The sequence below is a fragment of the Oncorhynchus masou genome, chromosome 24, assembly GCF_036934945.1.
Source record: "Oncorhynchus masou masou isolate Uvic2021 chromosome 24, UVic_Omas_1.1, whole genome shotgun sequence".
Classification (NCBI taxonomy): Eukaryota; Metazoa; Chordata; class Actinopteri; order Salmoniformes; family Salmonidae; genus Oncorhynchus; species Oncorhynchus masou.
In genome coordinates this window covers 44653003-44674033 of record NC_088235.1, presented here as the reverse complement: position 1 = coordinate 44674033, position 21031 = coordinate 44653003, and the positions used below count along the sequence as shown (strand labels likewise).

General features: G+C 45.5%; 1 protein-coding gene across 3 annotated transcripts in view; it reads right to left on the bottom strand.

The window, feature by feature from the left end:
• Positions 1 to 567: 567 nt before the first annotated feature.
• LOC135512236 (sodium/calcium exchanger 1-like) overlaps positions 568 to 21031 on the bottom strand; it is a 181103-nt gene continuing 160639 nt past the window's right edge. For all 3 annotated transcript variants that reach the window (XM_064934043.1, XM_064934044.1, XM_064934045.1), the window contains 2 exons: positions 9653 to 9928; positions 568 to 4520 (listed from right to left, as the gene is read on the bottom strand). In XM_064934043.1, coding sequence (XP_064790115.1) covers positions 4144 to 4520; positions 9653 to 9928 — 653 coding nt within the window. In that variant the 3' untranslated portion in view covers positions 568 to 4143. The remainder of the gene's footprint in view (positions 4521 to 9652; positions 9929 to 21031) is intronic.

The window sequence follows — 21031 nt, the reverse complement described above, 5'->3', positions numbered from 1 at the left end:
GAGGGAGGGAGGGAGGGAGGGAGGGAGGGAGGGAGGGAGGGAGGGAGGGAGGGAGGGAGGGAGGGAGGGAGGGAGGGAGGGAGGGAGGGAGGGAGGGAGGGAGGGAGGGGGGAGAGAGAGGGAGATAAGGTTCTCTCTCTGCTACAGTAATCAACACTACTCTGGGAGAGGCAAAGTATGGTGCCCAATTTCACACTCAGGTTGATTAACAGTTTCGCTGTTGAGTGGCTCTGTCCCAGACTTCCCAGTAGTGAACTCTCTACCTTTTAAACACACTTCATCCAGCTGAGGGAAACGTCTCCTAAACACGCACACACACACTTTTGAAGATTTCACAACCTGCAATGTGACATAGAGAGCACTTCATTCCAGGTGCTCTTGTGTTTGGAGGCTAGAGCGAAGAATGACATCAACGTGTGGATGGACACTGGATGAACTACATTTTGGAAGCATAAAGGCGACTCATTTTTCTGATGTATTTCAACAGTTTTAAGAACACTAAAATGTACACTAACATCACAGCACAATTCGCTCCACATGCAGACCCACAAAACAACTCCACTCAAGGGTCTTTGAAACAGGGTATTCCAAACTTTATTTTCTGTGTTAGAAGTGTACCATGTAGAGTAATCACAGTTAGTGTAATGTCTTCCTATTCGTTTGTGCGACACAAAGAAAAAACACAGACGACACCAACAAAATAAGACAAATTCATGATATTCTATCAATTAGAATCAAACAAAATCAAACAAAAAGACAAAACAAATAGCAAACTAAACCCTGTTAAAGAGAGACAGCAAGGAAAGGACAGATCGAGAGGTGAAGGTTGAGAGAAAGTTAAAGAGGAGAGAGAGAGAGAGCTAAACAGTGAGAAAGTGTGAATGCAAGGAGGGAAAAGAAAGAGAAAGTGAAATATATTAGAACCCTGAAAAACGATGGTCCATCTGAGCAGTGGGCGGTGGTGGTGTAAATCAGATGACGCACCTCAGGTACCAACAGACAGACAGACACTGAACAGGGACAGAGACAGATAGGCAGGTACAGTACCAGCCAGAGAGACAGATGGGTGGGCACATACCAGGTTGACAGACAGACAGATCTTGAGTTGAAGAAGGAATCCACCCCGCATGACGAACTGACACACTTTTCAGATATCTAAGACGAAACACTGCTCAGCGCGGAAGGAAAAGAGAGCGAGAGCAAAACAAGCATTTAAGCAAACTACTTCTCCAAAAAGGCAATATTTGTCATTCTTGAGTTTAGTGAGGGTTTTAAAATAAATATGTAGAATTCACTAAGATATGTGGAGGTATCAGACCTCTCTCTGGCAACAATGTACAGTATATACACATATTATCTCTGTAATGACAAAATAGCCTTTACACTGTCAAATAATACAACCAGCCATGTCATTATAAGCAAGCATCGTCTTTTGTACAAATACCCATGCAACTCCCTTAAGATACGTAACTCGTTAAGTTCTCACCCTCATTCAACAACAGCAGATATTGCCTTTTTTTTAAATTTAATGTGCAAGTTACCAAATACATCATTCAACTTAAAATAAAACATTAGGTTATAGTACATTAAAAAAAAGTCAAAACCTATACAACATTCAAACCTCCGTCAACATCAACGAATGGGATACTGCTTCGTATATACAGACAGGTTATCATTCATGCACAGTGTGAACAAGTAGCACATTAATTAACAATTAACATTCCAAAATATGGACATGGCATGTGGGGAGGGTAGAGGACACAGAGAGATGCTGCACAGTCACAGTGCAGACGTACACTATAGCAACACATGCTGGGCAGGAGAAGTCTTTGTGCTTCACTGCACCAGTACACAATGTATGGCTGTACTTCACATGTTCTTTCTTTCTCCTCCTCCTCTTCTTGTCACTTGTAGTTGGTTAGTTGAGTATTAGGGTTGGAGGAAAGGTATTTTTTCGTATTTCAATGTCATAGTAACCTTTTCAGATCAGAGAAAGGTCATAATGTATAATCATGTAACAGCAGAGTCATCCTCAGCATATAAACAATGTCATAGTAACTTTTTCAGATCAGAGAAAGGTCATAATGTATAATCATGTAACAGCAGAGTCGTCCTCAGCATATAAACAATGTCATCCTTTTCATTAGAAACACGGGAACCAGTGCAATGTTTTTCCTTCAATTCGAAACATCAACCCATCTCCACGAAATGTGAATGTTTTCATCCAAATTTGGAATTAGAAATGTTCTGTTTAGGTCAAACAATACCAAGGCTTTAAGTACCGCACAGGGATCTTTTTGGTGGTGTTAAGAAACGTCAGTGTGTTAGAAAACACACTCATATTCTGGCTAAGCTGTTACTGGAGTTTCCATTAGAAATAGTTCCCTTTGGCAAAATAGGAGTAAACTCCACTTGGCTTCCATATAAGTACTTTAACCTAGATGGAACCTTCTCAGGGGCTGCAACTTCTGTGGTGAGAAATGGCAAGAACGAGCCAAAATCTTAATTTTCTAAACCAAACTACAACTATAATTACTTTTACTTCATTGTTACGTTACACATCAAGTATAGTGTATTAAACCAACTCAGTCGGAAACTCTGGGTATTCATCAAATAATGTGGACCGTCTTCCTCTTCCACACACTGACCTGCCTGATGTGTCTGAATCGGACGCGGAGTAACAGTCTTGGATGTAAACCCTTATATCTGGGGACTGGCAGTTAGATGGATTCAAAAGATTGCATCATTAAGACAAAAGCCTTTACCTCAGAAAATAGAAAATAGTCAGTCAATGTATTTCTCACCAGCTTCACTTTGAACTTCTGTAAAATGTCCCTATAGCTACTGCATTATAGGAACCTTTTCATCTACACGTCTGTCCACCATTACAATTGATGTATTTTATGTTAAAGATAATGTTTATTGAAATATTCCATTTAATGTTTTAAAAAATGAAGATGTGCAGCTCAGTGGAGAGAGAAAGAAGGTTTAGTGTTGAGGGGTTTATGATAGGAGTGATGAGGGTGGGTTTATGATAGGGGTGTTGAGGGTGGGTTTATGATAGGGGTGTTGAGGGTGGGGTTATGATAGGGGTGAGGGGTAAAGGGTTTCTGGTTAGGGTTAGTGGTTAAGAATTGACTGTAGAGCCCTTGAGGACTGAGACTGATAAAAAGACCAGTCTGGTAGGAGCTTAGACACAAAGATAGAGAGAAAGAGTCAATAGTGAGAGGCTGCTGAAAGATGTGTAGCCAATGGATGAAGCTAATGCAGAGGGTGATCCAGTACGGTCTCTCTGCATTCTATTGCAATTTGAATCAAGCATGGCGGTGGTGAAACCCCTATTGACTAAACTGGAAATGCAATCTTGGGATAGTTTTGAAAATGATAATGTAAGTTGACAACGAGTTATCTGATAGTTAAAATGGTAACGCTGGCCATCCAATCACGATACGGCCTTAAAGGTAAAAGTATGCTAAACTCCTTTAACACAACTACATCTACAGCAAGATAAAAGTACAGAGGACACCTAATCAGATGTTCTACTGGGGATCAAACCGAGGGTCAGAAGGTGGTGAGCAGCTCTTGCAGCCAGGCCCTAACTGAGATTTATTAAGACTAACACACAGACAAGAGACTTTCTTCAAAAGTACCTGTTACTCCAAACCCACTATGCTTGCGAACAGCCGTATCTTTGTTTCTTTTGATGTTCATGCATATACATATCAATAATGGTGGTATGGGAATTATTAAAGGATTTCACTCAAATGTCTAGTGTTTAGTTTGAAATGAGCGCCAGGCGTCGAAGATGCTGTTTCTATAGGGTTGCTGGGTAGTGAGAGACATAACAAACAGCCACACACACACACACACACACACACACACACGCACACACACGCACACAACTGTCATTCTACAGACTTCAGAGGTTTCTCTGTCCCAGCGCTGACAGGCCTCTCCTCGCCTGAACAACCAGTCTCATCCCTTATTAAGCACTAGGGGAGGGATCTTTCACTTCTTAAAAGGGGGAAAGGGTGGGGTGGGTCGGGGTTATTAACGACAAGAGAAAAACGTTTTCCACTGCTGCTGTTTCCTCCTTCTTGTCTCAGGTTAGCTCTTCTAGGGCCTTCTTAAGTTTGTAGCTGTTTAGAAGGCCCTGAAGTGGCAGTAGGCCTCCAGTGAGGAGAACAGAATGTAAAGCAGCCACAGGCTGACAAACAGCATGGTGGTCAGTATCTTGGGAGTCCGCGGACCCCCCAGCTCGCCACCGATCGAAGGTCGCCGCCGGTACATCAGCACTCCCACGCAGATGAACGCAAAGATGGTGAAGAGGGTGACGGAGAAGGCCAGGCTCCCCGGGTCTACCTTGAAGTCGTTGCCCTTGGAGTTGTGGTAGATGGCGGCGATGGACCAGGCCACGCCGATGCCCAGGAACACGTTGACCGCGTTGCTGCCCGTCACGTTGCCGATGGATGCATCAGCATACTGGTCCTGGATGGCTGCCACCTTACTGGCAAAGGTGTCTGTAAGAAAGGGAAGAGAGGATGGAGGGGAGGAGGGTGTTGTGTGTGTGATTCGATAAGGATTGGGAAAATGTTATTGGATTGGGGGAATTAATGGTGATAGGGTATGGGGCAGAGGGTGTGGGCAAAGGGTCAGAGGCAAAACAAAAAAGCTCGATATTAATTAAAAGTCTAAAGAACACTGAACAGCATTGTTTCATAAGACATAATTCAATGTAATGTTTGAAGACTATAATCAGGGAGCAAAATGTTCACCGTTGCAGGGACAGGAGTTCCGTCTCAGCAGAAGTCATCTGTCTGGGTCTCTTTCCCCCAGACCCAGATCAATACCCGAGGCAAGCACACAATCTTCTCCATAAATGGCCGGCTATGTGTCTGGATTTAAACAGTCTGCTGTAGGAACAACAGCAGCCCAGCAGGAAGACACCATTCAATTTCTGGAGTGGAGCCAGCTGTTTATGCTAAGTTGCAGTTACCTTGCCAGGGGAAAGTGCTTTCATAGAGAGTCAAGGAACCCAGTCTAATGTTTGAGATGTCTTTCATTGGCAAGTGACAGAGCACTCTGTTTTATTCCCATTTCTGTCCCTCGGTCCCTCCTCACTTCCTCTGTGCACCCTTCCCTTTTATTTTCCTGGTGCCCGAGATTTAGCGAGGGAGGCCAGGTTGAGACAAATTACTGCTCAGGGTGACTCCATTCACTGAGCTGGCATCAGGCTCTAGCCAGCTGGACATGATACCATGGTCATTGGCCTCGAGTGGCACTATTCACTGGGAATCTAGCTCTGCTGACTTCAACATGGCACAAGACGGGCACCGACATGGGCATACAAGTGTGGTCATTACTGGACCACAATGGTGAATAAAGTATCTGTGGTTGATTTAGAACAGATGCTGAGCAATGACTGGTCTGAGAGCTGTAACGTGTAACTGAGGAAGATTCATCACTTAAAAATAATCCATCTCATGTCCAGTGACTGGATAGTACTCACAGGGACTTGTCCCTTGATCCCATGCCTGCCGACTGGCCACTCTGGCCACTCGGACCAAGACCCAGGAAGAAATACGATTGAAAAACATAAAGTAAATGTATAACCCATTTTTTATGTTACATAATTTTTGTGCATCTCTGAGCAATGTTCTATCGTACGATGCAAAACTCGCGTACCGGCTGTAATGCACATGAAAACATGGAATGACCCTGGGATTCGATAGAACATCACTCAGAGATGCTCAAAAATGTTATAACATTCAAAATGGGTGAATTGTTATTTTAAGTACTGGAGCTATGTACAGAGTCATGAAGCAGCCATCCACACAACAGTTTAACTGTTGTCTATTTATCTCTTTCTGTCTCTATGAATAAATTGATTGGTTAAATCTTCTTCTGGCCCATATATTGTTCAATGACAGTTCTTATTATTTCTTGTGTGTTTTTGTTCTACCTTGTTATTTGTAGTATTACATTGTTATTGATTACTGCATTGTTGGGTTTAGAGCGAGCAAGAAAGACATTTTCACTGTACTTGTGCATGTGACATTAAAACTCGCAACGTCTTCAATCTTCTCTCTACAGAGAATGCTCTAACTAGCTGGACAGTGTGGTGTATTTAGATGTCTGTGGGAGAGCGAGAGAGGGAGGGAGAGAGAGCTGCAGTACAGTAGACTGAGCCAGGCGTTGGCAGTGCAGTCTTTGTGCGGCAGACTGGACAAAAGGCTCTCTCTCTCTCTCTGATAACAGTGTGGTCGGATCCCCTGAGCAGAATGCAGGGTGAGGACAAAAGCAGGACGGACAGAAAGACACGGGAGAGAGCTGTGGAGTGGCAAAAGGCTGATGCAGAACAGACAGGGGTTGCCTCGTAAGTGTCTGCACTAATCATCATACTGTGCAGCTTCACTGAGAATGGAAGGAGGGATGGAGGGACCGGAGGGAGGGGAGGGGACACTGGGAACGCCGCAGCCTCACAGTTCTCGACAACACAAACCAGAGCATCTATAGAAAGGGAGATGCACGCAAGCACACACACAACAGGGTGGGGACTACTGCAGCTACTCTTTGATACGGGAGGGGCATTTGTGTAGCGAGGAGTGTATGACTGTCGGACATAGAATTGCACAGTATGTACTGTCAGATGAAATAGAGAGATTGTTTGTCCCTGCATGGTGTGTATGTGTGCTCGTGCGTGTATGTGGGCTGTGTGCTTGTGTGTGCACAGTTTCCAACCCCAGGCAGTGATCTCCAGCACTGCCACACACACACACACACACGCACTGTAGTCCAATTGGCGGCTGTGATTGTGTAAGGATAGTGTGTGTGGGCAGAGAGAGAATCTCTGTGTGACTCTGTTGTCCTTCATCTTGCTCCTCTCTATCCTACACCATATATTCAATCTCCTCTGCCCTATCAAGACCGTATACAGCAAAAATTGGCTCCTCTCTACCTCCAAGATAATGGCTTTTCTAAAGCAGATAGAAGAAGGCATAAGCTCCTGAGACTGTTTTACACCTCCCAGTTCCATCTCTATGATAAGAGCTTGCCTGCTAATCACTTCCTGGCTGTGACATCACACAGTCACAGTGGAGACTGTTATCTTTGACAAGCCCTACAATCACCAGCCATTTAACTGCCTACTCCACATCTGCTGCTCTCTCCGGGCCTATTAACATGCAGCAGCATCCTCTCTCTGCTGCAGCTGCCGTTAATGGCTATATCGGTTACTATGGCAATTGGGCCTCCATGGCCTTGTCCGTCGCTGCTCTCACTTCCTGGCAAGGCCAGGAGGAAGTGATGGTGATGATGTCACTTCCTGTGTGCTGGGAGTGTTGTCACATGACTTGATGCTCCCACCCCCCCCGCTATCCAATCATGGTTCTAGTGAGTCAGGAAGGACAGTAGCGAGCTTCTCATTTCTCTAGATATGTTAGGAATGTCTGTGACAGTACACCCGTAAGTTATCCACACCTCCATGATGAATATCATGCTCACGCCTACAGATGGCGTCTTGGATTGATCTATCAGCCATTGGCTGCCATTGGCTGTTTGCATAGTAAGGCCCCTATAGGAGGAGTAGTCCATAGCACTAGAAACAACGACCTGTACTATAGGTTTGTGGCAATATCAAGACACCTTTAAAAGTCTCTCTACCTGCACTGATAAAGAACAGGGAGAGAATTTCTCTAAATACCCAGTCGTTTTCCATCACACCTTCAAAGTGTATCAACCTAGCACAGCAAGCGCACGAACCACAAAGACTCCACATTGTGAAGTAGTAAACATCAACACAGAGGTGGCGGTGATATTTGGCCAGAGAGAGAGGGACGTGACAACAGCTGGACCGATATTTAGATCTGCAGCTTCCTGAGGAAATTCTCGAATATTCAGATGAAAGCTATTAAGCTGTGTGTGTGTGTGTGTGTTTTCTGTATATACAATACAAGGGTCACTTTTGTATTGCATGATTAAATGCAGAGATTTACATATTCTCCTCAGTGTGCTCTTTATCATACCTAATTTATTTTGAAACACACACACACACACACACACACACACACACACACACACACACACACACACACACACACACACACACACACACACACACACACACACACACACACACACACACACACACACACACACACGCACACACAATCTGACCTCCCTCTATGTTACTTTTATATGGGCCGCTGATCTTCTTCTCTGGCTCACTAACCATGACAAACGAGGCTCATTGAGACGTGTGGCTTTGGCCTTTGTGCCTTTGTATTGACTATAATTACAGTGGGATGAGAGGTGTGGTGTGAGGGCTCCAGCAGGGTCCATTTACACAGCAGCACAGCAGCACAGCAGCACAGCGCTACGGCGGCTAATGCTAGCTTAACCCCCTCAGTTATTGTTATCGCTCCTGTGTAGAGTAATGCATCATATTCTAAAGGGCAGGACACCGCACAACACCTGATCCCCATGACAAATGGCGGTGTGTGTCTGTGTGAGCATGGTGAGGCAGGGAGGCAGGGTTCAAATTAGGAAGCCACTATGCCACTAAAGTTACCCATGCACACACAACACGCCTTGTGCAAACAAACAGAATGACAGACACAAAGAATATTGACTGCTTGTACTGTTTCTTTACACATCTTTGTCCTTTGTGCTTGTGAAATGGGGTTTACAGTATTGGTGAAGTGAGGGGAACAGTGTTTCAGGAGTAATGTCTAGAAGTGTCAGAGCGGTGAGTCCTGAGTGAGTTACAGTGGCTGGCTGGTCAGCAGGTCTGTGATGCAGCTCAGTGTACAATACATGAACTGAGAGCTAATTAGCTAAGCACTGTATCAGTCCCAGTTGAAAGCTATTAAGCTGTGTGTGTGTGTGTGTGTGTGTGTGTGTGTGTGTGTGTGTGTGTGTTTGGCTTCACATCTGAGTCACTGCCCATCTTCTGCCTCTAAAGACATCAGCCATCTTCTGGACTAACCCACGCCTGACATCTCTCCTACTAGCAATTACTCTGTTTCAAACTTTCCCATTCCATACACTTATGGTTGTGCACTAATATTCATCATAGGAGTGTGAGGTTTATGCCATGGTAGCTGTGAGGGGTTGAACTGATGTTCCATGTGTATTTATTTAGGCTCTTGTTCAACCCACTCACTTGTATACGGTGATGTTAAGCTGCTCAGGAACAGAGCATTGGCCACTGACTAACATGTATACATGTAGCAGTATCTAGCTGGGGTGTAAGCAGTGTAAATGAATGGTGGGAGGTGAACACTGGACACTGGGAGTGTTCGGAGCGATTAAGGGCTCGATTCAATCCGTATCGCGGAAGTTCAGCACTATGGCGCGATTGAAATGTAAAGGGCATTTCAGACTGAGTCGACATACACAGCATTTACCGTGATTGCAGTCTCTGCCAACGTGAAAACATCGCCTTTACATTTCAATCGTGCTGTAGTGATGAATTTACGCGATATGGATTGAATCATGCCCTAATTCTAGAGGACTTTTGTAGGAAAAACGTTACCGCAATCATTACATAGTAGTACATCTAGGTTAAATGCTACTGTAAAAGGAATGCTACTGTCAACATTACAAAGCAAGTACATCTAGCATAAACACCAGGGTTAGTTTATAATATTACCTGGCACGGAGGTCCCCAGGGCCACGAACACCACGGCGGTGACAGAGTCCTTGAGGCCCACGGTGCAGCCGAAGTGGGAGGCCAGGTCCCCGATGAAGGCTGTGAGCAGGCCAATCATACAGATGGACACCACGAAGCAGGCCCAGCCGTTCCAGTAGTCTGTCGGGGGCACGAACGCAAACAGAACCTTCCAGAAGACGGTGAGGAAGTGCATGACGTAGTCGAAACAGGACGGCAGCTTCTCCTCGCCGCACTCTTCATCCTCGTCATCCTCACCTGGCCGAGAGAAAGAGAGAGGAGAGGGGGTGAGGAGAAAGAGAGAAGAGAGGGGGATGAGTAGAAAGAGCATGATGTTAAGGGATCTGAGCGATTGTTTAGTTGATGTATTGAGACGAATGATATTCCTCAAAAGTTTACTGAACACCAGACTATATTTTGTGAAATAAGCGAGCCAAAGTTATGATTTGTGATGATGATGGTTTGCTGCTCTTAACATTGGAGCTAATTTGTCAGAGTGTAATCATAGCCTGAGGCTCGGACTGGAGCCAATCCTCTCGAGCAGGTACATCTTTGTATGTGTGTGTGTGTGTGTATACACACGGACACACATCTTTCTAGACATACAATATTAATCTGGTAGTTGACCATCATAATGATTGCATCACTAATTGCCTGAACCACAATCTCAAGGGACCAAAAGAGCCATTTGAACATGTTCACATTGTGATGCACTGTAAAAGGGCAGACAAATTGCACAATGCCTTTTATCTGGGAAATGTCAAAATCTATTTTCCATCACGTTTTTAACAAGGCAAATTCAAAACACAGAAAAGTCTAACACACACACACACACACACACACATACATACATACATACGGGGCGGCAGGGTAGCCTAGTGGTTAGAGTGTTGGACTAGTAACCGGAAGGTTGCAAGTTCCACCCCCCGAGCTGACAAGGTGCAAATCTGTCGTTCTGCACCTGAACAGGCAGTTAACCCACTGTTCCTAGGCCGTCATTGAAAATAAAAATTTGTTCTTAACTGACTTGCCTAGTTAAATAAAAAAATACATACATACATACACACACATACAAGTGTGTGGCTGTAGAATGTTCTCAGCTTGTTTTCTTTCTGAGAGAGAGAAATAGAAAAAGAGTGAGAGAGAGCTCAGCAATGGGCCTGTGTGAGACATAAAAGTGATGTATCTATTTTTTCACACACAATCCACTATAGCAATATGGTGTTAAGTGCCTTTCTCCCACTCTCTCCACCTCTCTGGTCATTTATGTCTCAACCTCTCTGCAAACTATTACAAACTACAAAGGGAAGCATAGCCACGAGCTGCCCAGTGACAAGAACCTACCAGATTAGCTAAATTACTTCTATGCTCGCTTTGAGTCAAGTAACACTGAAACTTGCATGAGAGCACCAGCTCTTCCAGACGACTGCGTGATCACGCTCTGTGTACCTGACGTGAGTAAGACCTTTAAACAGAAATGTTTTTGAAACAGCTGAAATGTATAGACATTCCCCTAATATGTGAGTCTTGTTTTATTGAGTTTTTACCTGAAATTGCAGCCTGTTATATTCTGAAATTGTCACAGTAGATGCCGGCTGCACTGAGCCACATAAAACGATGGAAGCTCATCCCCACCAACATAAACATGTCAAATGCAGATCATACAAATCGGATGTTTTTTAATTTGTAACATTGTGTGGTGATTTCCGAGGTGGCACCACAGGTCCCAGAGTGGAGGGGGGGGGGGGATAGTTTTTCTGGGGCCTTTTTCTTGATCTGGTAGTAGGCTAACCACACCAACTCCGGACCCTAGTTGTAGAATATGACATGGTAAAATAAATTGTTGTAAAAAAAAAGTTTTATGTGGGCTATGATAAGACCAGATTATTTTTCAAATCAGGTCATATGATTTATATATATTGTTTTAAAACAATATGCTCATACAGTATGTCATCACTATTGTGTTGATTGATTCCAGTCAATCACTTTGGATTAAAAAGGCCTAGGTAGCCTAGCCTCCTGAAGTTTGACTATAAACCAAATTTGATCACATTCACATTTTCTCAGAACACACATAAATGGGACTATTTTAGGCTACATAGTTTAGGCTATAAAAGCATGAAGTTACATCTCCCCTGGCCAGGCCCAGATGGGATCAGAGCACATAGCAGACTCTAGACTACCTGCAGCTATGGTTGTTATCAGTAAGCTACAGTTGGTCAGACTGAAGCACAGACTAATTGTGCACGATGACAAGTCATGAGGCATTGTCACACCTTGATCTATTTCACCTGTCTTTGTGATTGTCTCCAACACCCTCCAGGTGTCGCCAATCTTTCCCATTATCCCCTGTGTATTTATACCTGTATTCTCTGTCTGTCTGTTGCCAGTTCATCTTGTTTGTCAAGTCAACCAGCGTTTTTGTTCTCAGCTCCTGCTTTTCCCAGTCTCTCTTTTTCTCGCCCTCCTGGTTTTGACCCTTGCCTGTCCTGACTCTGAGCCCACCTGCCTGACCACTCTGCCTGCCCCTGACCCTGAGCCTGCCGACCTGCACCTTTGCCCCACCTCTGGATTATTGAGCTCTGCCTGCCTTGACCTGTCTATTGCCTGACCCTGAACCTGCCGGCACCTTTGCCCCACCTCTGGATTATTGAGCTCTGCCTACCTTGACCTGTCTATTGCCTGACCCTGAACCTGCCTGCCGACCTGCACCTTTGCCCCACCTCTGGATTATTGAGCTCTGCCTACCCTGACCCTGAACCTGCCTGCCGTCCGGTACCGTTGCCCCACCTCTGGTTTACTGACCACTGCCTGCCTTGACCTGCCTATTGCCTGACCCTGAACCTGCCTGCCGTCCGGTACCGTTGCCCCACCTCTGGTTTACTGACCACTGCCTGCCTTGACCTGCCTATTGCCTGACCCTGAACCTGCCTGCCGTCCGGTACCGTTGCCCCACCTCTGGTTTACTGACCACTGCCTGCCTTGACCTGCCTATTGCCTGACCCTGAACCTGCCTGCCGTCCGGTACCGTTGCCCCACCTCTGGTTTACTGACCACTGCCTGCCTTGACCTGCCTATTGCCTGACCCTGAACCTGCCTGCCGTCCGGTACCGTTGCCCCACCTCTGGTTTACTGACCACTGCCTGCCTTGACCTGCCTATTGCCTGACCCTGAACCTGCCTGCTGTCCGGTACCGTTGCCCCACCTCTGGTTTACTGACCACTGCCTGCCTTGACCTGCCTATTGCCTGACCCTGAACCTGCCTGCCGTCCGGTACCGTTGCCCCACCTCTGGTTTACTGACCACTGCCTGCCTTGACCTGCCTATTGCCTGACCCTGAACCTGCCTGCCGTCCGGTACCGTTGCCCCACCTCTGGTTTACTGACCACTGCATGCCTTGACCTGCCTATTGCCTGACCCTGAACCTGCCTGCCAACCTGCACCTTTGCCCCACCTCTGGATTATTGAGCTCTGCCTGCCTTGACCTGTCTATTGCCTGACCCTGAACCTGCCTGCCGACCTGCACCTTTGCCCCACCTCTGGATTATTGAGCTCTGCCTACCCTGACCCTGAACCTGCCTGCCGTCCGGTACCGTTGCCCCACCTCTGGTTTACTGACCACTGCCTGCCTTGACCTGCCTATTGCCTGACCCTGAACAGGCCTGCCGTCCGGTACCGTTGCCCCACCTCTGGTTTACTGACCACTGCCTGCCTTGACCTGCCTATTGCCTGACCCTGAACCTGCCTGCCGTCCGGTACCGTTGCCCCACCTCTGGTTTACTGACCACTGCCTGCATTGACCTGCCTATTGCCTGACCCTGAACCTGCCTGCCGTCCGGTACCGTTGCCCCACCTCTGGTTTACTGACCACTGCCTGCCTTGACCTGCCTATTGCCTGACCCTGAACCTGCCTGCCGTCCGGTACCGTTGCCCCACCTCTGGTTTACTGACCACTGCCTGCCTTGACCTGCCTATTGCCTGACCCTGAACCTGCCTGCCGTCCGGTACCGTTGCCCCACCTCTGGTTTACTGACCACTGCCTGCCTTGACCTGCCTATTGCCTGACCCTGAACCTGCCTGCCGTCCGGTACCGTTGCCCCACCTCTGGTTTACTGACCACTGCCTGCCTTGACCTGCCTATTGCCTGACCCTGAACCTGCCTGCCGTCCGGTACCGTTGCCCCACCTCTGGTTTACTGACCACTGCCTGCCTTGACCTGCCTATTGCCTGACCCTGAACCTGCCTGCCGTCCGGTACCGTTGCCCCACCTCTGGTTTACTGACCACTGCCTGCCTTGACCTGCCTATTGCCTGACCCTGAACCTGCCTGCCGTCCGGTACCGTTGCCCCACCTCTGGTTTACTGACCACTGCCTGCCTTGACCTGCATATTGCCTGACCCTGAACCTGCCTGCCGTCCGGTACCGTTGCCCCACCTCTGGTTTACTGACCACTGCCTGCCTTGACCTGCCTATTGCCTGACCCTGAACCTGCCTGCCATCCGGTACCGTTGCCCCACCTCTGGTTTACTGACCACTGCCTGCCTTGACCTGCATATTGCCTGACCCTGAACCTGCCTGCCATCCGGTACCGTTGCCCCACCTCTGGTTTACTGACCACTGCCTGCCTTGACCTGCATATTGCCTGACCCTGAACCTGCCTGCCGTCCGGTACCGTTGCCCCACCTCTGGTTTACTGACCACTGCCTGCCTTGACCTGCCTATTGCCTGACCCTGAGCCTGGCTGCCGTCCGGTACCGTTGCCCCACCTCTGGTTTACTGACCACTGCCTGCCTTGACCTGCCTATTGCCTGACCCTGAACCTGCCTGCCGTCCGGTACCGTTGCCCCACCTCTGGTTTACTGACCACTGCCTGCCTTGACCTGCCTATTGCCTGACCCTGAACCTGCCTGCCATCCGGTACCGTTGCCCCACCTCTGGTTTACTGACCACTGCCTGCCTTGACCTGCCTATTGCCTGCCCCTGTTGGATTATTAAACCATTGTTCATTTTATGTTGTCTGCATCTGGGTCTTTCCTTCATACCTGATAGGCATTTAATGTAAATGGACTTCCATATAGAACATCTCGTTGAAATGAGCTTATACCAGATGTAATGATATGCATTATATGGATAAAAGAAGTCTGATTTGTTGTAATGTAAGGTAGACCTATTGTACTTTTATGTTTGCATGAGAGTACTAATCGTTACATTTTGTTAGGCTAACGTTACTTATTGAAGACATGATGTTAGCAACCCTGTGCTTTTGTTTTGAAGCTAAAATGTAACGAGTGTCGCCTTCAGACGAGAAAATAAACCATTTAGTTGTCTGCACATGCTTGTGACTTGTTGCATTATTTAAGAGTGTAATATGGTTTGGTTGCATTATTCAATGGAGTAATACACTACTGTATATATACAAAGTTATGTGGAAACCTTTTCAAATTTGTCGATTCGGCTATTTCAGCCACACCCGCCGCTGACAGGTGTATAGACTCTAACCCATCTCCCTAGCCGTATAAATACAACCCATCTCCCTAGCTGTCTAAATACAACCCATCTCCCTAGCTGTATAAATACAACCCATCTCCCTAGCTGTATAAATACAACCCATCTCCCTAGCTGTATAAATACAGCCCATCTCCCTAGCCGTATAAATACAACCCATCTCCCGAGCCATATAAATACAACCCATCTCCCTAGCCGTATAAACACAACCCATCTCCCTAGCTGTATAAATACAACCCATCTCCCTAGCTGTATAAATACAACCCATCTCCCTAGCTGTATAAATACAGCCCATCTCCCTAGCTGTATAAATACAACCCATCTCCCTAGCCGTATAAATACAACCCATCTCCCGAGCCATATAAATACAACCCATCTCCCTAGCCGTATAAATACAACCCATCTCCATAGCCATATAAATACAACCAATCTCCCTAGCCATATAAATACAACCCATCTCCCTAGCCGTATATAAATACAACCAATCTCCCTAGCCATATAAATACAACCCATCTCCCTAGCCATATAAATACAACCCATCTCCCTAGCCATATATAAATACAACCCATCTCCCTAGCCGTATATAAATACAACCAATCTCCTTAGCCATATAAATACAACCAATCTCCCTAGCCATATAAATACAACCCATCTCCCTAGCAGTATAAACACAACCCATCTCCCTAGCCGTATAAACACAACCCATCACCCTAGCTGTATAAATACAACCAATCTCCCTAGCCATATAAATACAACCAATCTCCCTAGCCATATAAATACAACCCATCTCCCTAGCCATATAAATACAACCCATCTCCCTAGCCGTATATAAATACAACCCATCTCCCTAGCCATATAAATACAACCAATCTCCTTAGCCATATAAATACAGCCCATCTCCCTAGCTGTATAAATACAACCCATCTCCCTAGCCGTATAAATACAACCCATCTCCCGAGCCATATAAATACAACCCATCTCCCTAGCCGTATAAATACAACCCATCTCCATAGCCATATAAATACAACCAATCTCCCTAGCCATATAAATACAACCCATCTCCCTAGCCGTATATAAATACAACCAATCTCCCTAGCCATATAAATACAACCCATCTCCCTAGCCATATAAATACAACCCATCTCCCTAGCCATATATAAATACAACCCATCTCCCTAGCCGTATATAAATACAACCAATCTCCTTAGCCATATAAATACAACCAATATCCCTAGCCATATAAATACAACCCATCTCCCTAGCAGTATAAACACAACCCATCTCCCTAGCCGTATAAACACAACCCATCACCCTAGCTGTATAAATACAACCAATCTCCCTAGCCATATAAATACAACCAATCTCCCTAGCCATATAAATACAACCCATCTCCCTAGCCATATAAATACAACCCATCTCCCTAGCCGTATATAAATACAACCCATCTCCCTAGCCGTATAAACACAACCCATCTCCCGAGAAAGCTAGAGAAGTGCCTGTTGAAAAAATGTGCATTAGGATGATAACGAATGCACTCATCCAGTGTAGGTGAGGAAAGCTTTACATAATTCGTATCAGGGTTTATCTGAGAACCCAAAGCTATGGCCTCAAATAGCCTGCCCCGTGAAGAACTGGGACATGAAGTGACTCACTCCTAGTTCCTGAATGTATCTCCTACTGTAAGGAGTTCCACTCATCACCATCAATCATTAAGTTAAACATAGGGGGTGAAAATACTCACTACATACATGGAACTGAGAGAAGCGAGAGAGAGATTTACTGCCACCTGGAGTTATGGAATGTTTCCTCACAAGTATAATTCATTGGCTGATATATCCTGGTGACCTGGATGAAATTATGTGGTCCTTCCTTAAGTCCCACCCAGTTAACTACCTCAAAATGGTCAAGTCCTCAATGGCGTTGCCCATGCCAAAACAGGACCCTCCCTCCCTCCCTCCCTCCCTCCCTCCCTCCCTCCCTCCCTCCCTCCCTCCCTCCCTCCCTCCCTCCCTCCCTCCCTCCCTCCCTCCCTCCCTCCCTCCCTCCCCCTCCTTCCCTCCCTCCCTCCCTCCCTCCCTCCTTCCCTCTCTCTCTCTCTCTCTCTCTCTCTCTCTGTCTCTCTCTCTCTCTCTCTCTCGCTCAGCTCAGTTTCCCTGTCCTTAATATTACAGGCACACACATACAAACACACACCACATACAGAGAGGAGCCAGTCTGGAAGGGGCGTGTGTCTCTAATGATAATCTTTACCCCTGACACCTCCTCTAATCTGTCCTTTATACATAATCTCCCCTTCCCACTCCTCTCATCTGTTTATCCAACACTCTGTTACACCTCCTCCCTCCTTTCCTCTCATTAGTCCATCTACCACTCCTTCACACCCCTGACACCTCCTCTCTACTTTCCTCCCTTATCATTTTCTTTAATCTGTCTATCGACCATTCATTTCGATCTATGCTCTCTACCATCAACCCCTCTCCTTCCTCTCTCTACATCAATTTCTTTCCTCCTTCCCTCCTGGTTTCTTACCGCTCATACTGTATTAATCAGATGTTCCTTCCCATGGAGAGGTAGAGAGGAGGAAGTAGGAGGGAAAAATAGAGATTGCAGTAGGAAGGAGAGAGAGAGAGAGAGAGAGAGAGAGAGAGAGGCTATTCGAGAAGGAATATTCAGCAGGGAAGTGACTGGAGTAATAAAATAAGCCAACAGAGGGACATTACTTTATAGCCTGAGCGGGCTCTGCGGCTCACATCCCTGCCTGTGGTTACTCATCATTAAACACACAGTTATGAGAGAGAGGTTGAGGGAGATAAATGTACTCTGTGTTCTACTGCAGATATAATACAAAATTATATACATACATATGTGCCAGTTTTACGCACACACACAGGGAGAGAGAGAGAGAGAGAGGGAGATAGATAGAGAGAGAGAGAGAGAGAGAGAGAGGGAGAGGGAGAGGGAAGAGGGAGAGAGAGAGAGAGAGAGAGAGAGAGAGAGAGAGAGAGAGAGAAAAGCATACAGAATAAATGAATGGTGGTTACGCCCTTTCAAAACTCCCACTTTACAGTCTTGTCACACACACATCCACTTAATGCATCAGTACACAGGCTGGCTTTATCTCCTGCGGCACCACAACACACCTTGTCTGAGGAGAATTGTCCATTAGCCACGGCCACCTTAACCCCTGCCTGCACACAGCCAGCTAGCGCCTGCTTATATGTCTGAATGCTTTTAACGGATGGTTAATGGTGGTTAAGTGCTCGTTTTTTAGATGATTTCAGGGTCAACAAGTACATTCATTAAATCATTTGAAATGCTGTTGAAACACTTCTTCTGTCCCAGGTAATCTCACACACATAAAGGTTAACATTAACATACACATCACATACTTTCGCTACAGTTTGGATTTCGTGTGGATTTCTGATTCGGACTAACATATTCCCTGGTATAGTTAAACTGTATCCACTGGAATCAATTCTCTTGAGTTGAGCCGTGGCTGTCGCTAATAGACTGATTCTCTCTCTCTATTTTGAATTTCCTCACAGGAGGAGGATAATAAACCAGTCTATTCCTTTGACTAGATCAGCGCTTTCTGTTTGGACTTAGGGTTCAACTCCAGACCAACAATATCCAAGCTAATGTTTGTTCCAGGCTGCCATGTGTCTGTCTCAGCAGATAGCTGTGCTCTGAGTCCCCTAGGTCTGTACCTTGCCAATTAAACTGACCCCTGTGTGGCACGTGTCAACAAAGGTCAGATAAGGTCAGGCAATGTCCTCTGTTTTGCCACATACTGTAGTAGTGTGTGTGTTTAGGTAGTGTGAATAATGAACATTGCTGTGATGATCACACCTTCTGCACACACAGCATACGCTACAAGACACATGCACATTCACACAAATTACTAGTGCTGAGCGATTAACAGACGTTTACTTTTTGGGGGTTTTTAAACAACTAATTGACCGACGTCAGTTAAATGATTTGAATTCCATTAATTTATTTTTTGTGAGCCCAAGGCAATGTTTCTCTAGAGAGAAATAAAATAATTCAAGAGAGAAATCAGGTCAAGAACTAGAATTTCCATTAGAATTTCCATTAAAAAGCTCTAAAATCATTGTAATGTCATTATTTCATAATGCATTTAACGTAAAGAAAATAAATAATAATGAAACCGAAAACTGTGATTATATAATTTTTTTTTATAACCGAACCAAAACCGAACCGACCTCAAAAGTCACTAATCGCTCAGCAATATAAATTATACATATCAACTCGAACACACATTACAGACGCCAACACACACTGTGGTGCACAGACAGAAGTAAAACCATGAATAGGGAAAGAGAGAGAGAAAGAGAGCGAGAGAAAGAGATGCTGTAGAAAGAAGGAGGAAGAGCGAGTGTCCAGTGTGTCTGCAGGTAATAGCAGGTTGTAGGTGACAGTGAGAGGTCATGAAGGTGGTGTTCATCGTCCCATCATGCCCTATAGGAAGAGGCAGTCAGCTCCAAACCCAGCGGAGGCCACATTAAACTGAGAACACAGGACCAGAGCACTACATTCATTTTCAACTTTACACTGCCTTCGGAAAGTATTCAGACCCCTTGGCTTTTCCCACATTTTGTTAAGTTACAGCCTTATTCTAGAATTGATTAAAATGTTGTTGTTTTTCTCATCAATCTACATGCAATACCCCATAGTGACAAAGCTTGAAACAGATGTATTTTGGGAGATTCTCCCATTCTTCTCTTCAGATCCTCTCAAGCTCTGTCAGGTTGGATGGGGAGCGTTGCTGCACAGAAATTCTCAGGTCTGTCCAGAGATGTTCGGTCTCGGAGCTCTGCAGACAATTCCTTCAACCTAATGGCATGGTTTCGAGTCTCATAGCAAAGGGTAATGTAAATAAGGTATTTCTGTTTGTTAGTTGTAATACATTTGCAAAAATGCCTAAAAACCTGTTTTCGCTTTGTCATTATGGGGTATTGTGTGTAGATTGCTGAGGATTTTGTTTTTATTTAATCCATTTTAGAATAAGGCTGTAATGTAACAAAATTTGGAAAAAGTCAAGTGGTCTGAATACTTTTCCGAAAGCACTGTAAAATCCAATTAAACACTTCACTGTCCCGGATGTTAAATGATTGAGTTTAGCCAGCAGAGGTTAGGGAAGAAATTATATATATATATATATATATATATATATATATATATAGAGAGAGAGAGAGAGAGAGAGAGAGAGAGAGAGAGAGAGAGAGAGAGAGAGAGAGAGAGAGAGAGAGAGAGAGAGAGAGAGAGAGAGAGAGAGAGAGAGAGAGAGAGAGAGAGAGAGAGAGAGAGAGAGAGAGAGAGAGAGAGATAACTAGAGGGTCAGTGGGTTCACATCCTAGCTGAGGAACACTAATATTAAACTCTACGCTGAGACTCCAACGCTGGTTGAAGTCTGTCAAATCCTCAGCATGAGAACCAGCCTACATGCTAAGCTATAAGCTAAGCTATTAGCTACGGAGCTATAGGCTAACTGAGCCAATTAACCAGTTAGCTATGGTAAAGAGATAAGACTGAGCCAATCTCTCCCCATGCAGTCACAGTTAATGATATGAATCCTGTAGGATAACCCATCACACATCAGCAACACACACACACACACACACACACACACACACACACACACACACACACACACACACACACACACAGACAATCACATACTGTATCCTAGGGGTCAGCAACAGGCGGCCCACGGGCCACAACTGGGCCTGCAAGTGATTTATTTTGTTAATAAATAAATCAATATATATTTCATGTCTGGCTGAAGCATTCCCACAAAAAAAGGTGTGATCCAGTCTCAACGTAATCAAAGTATGA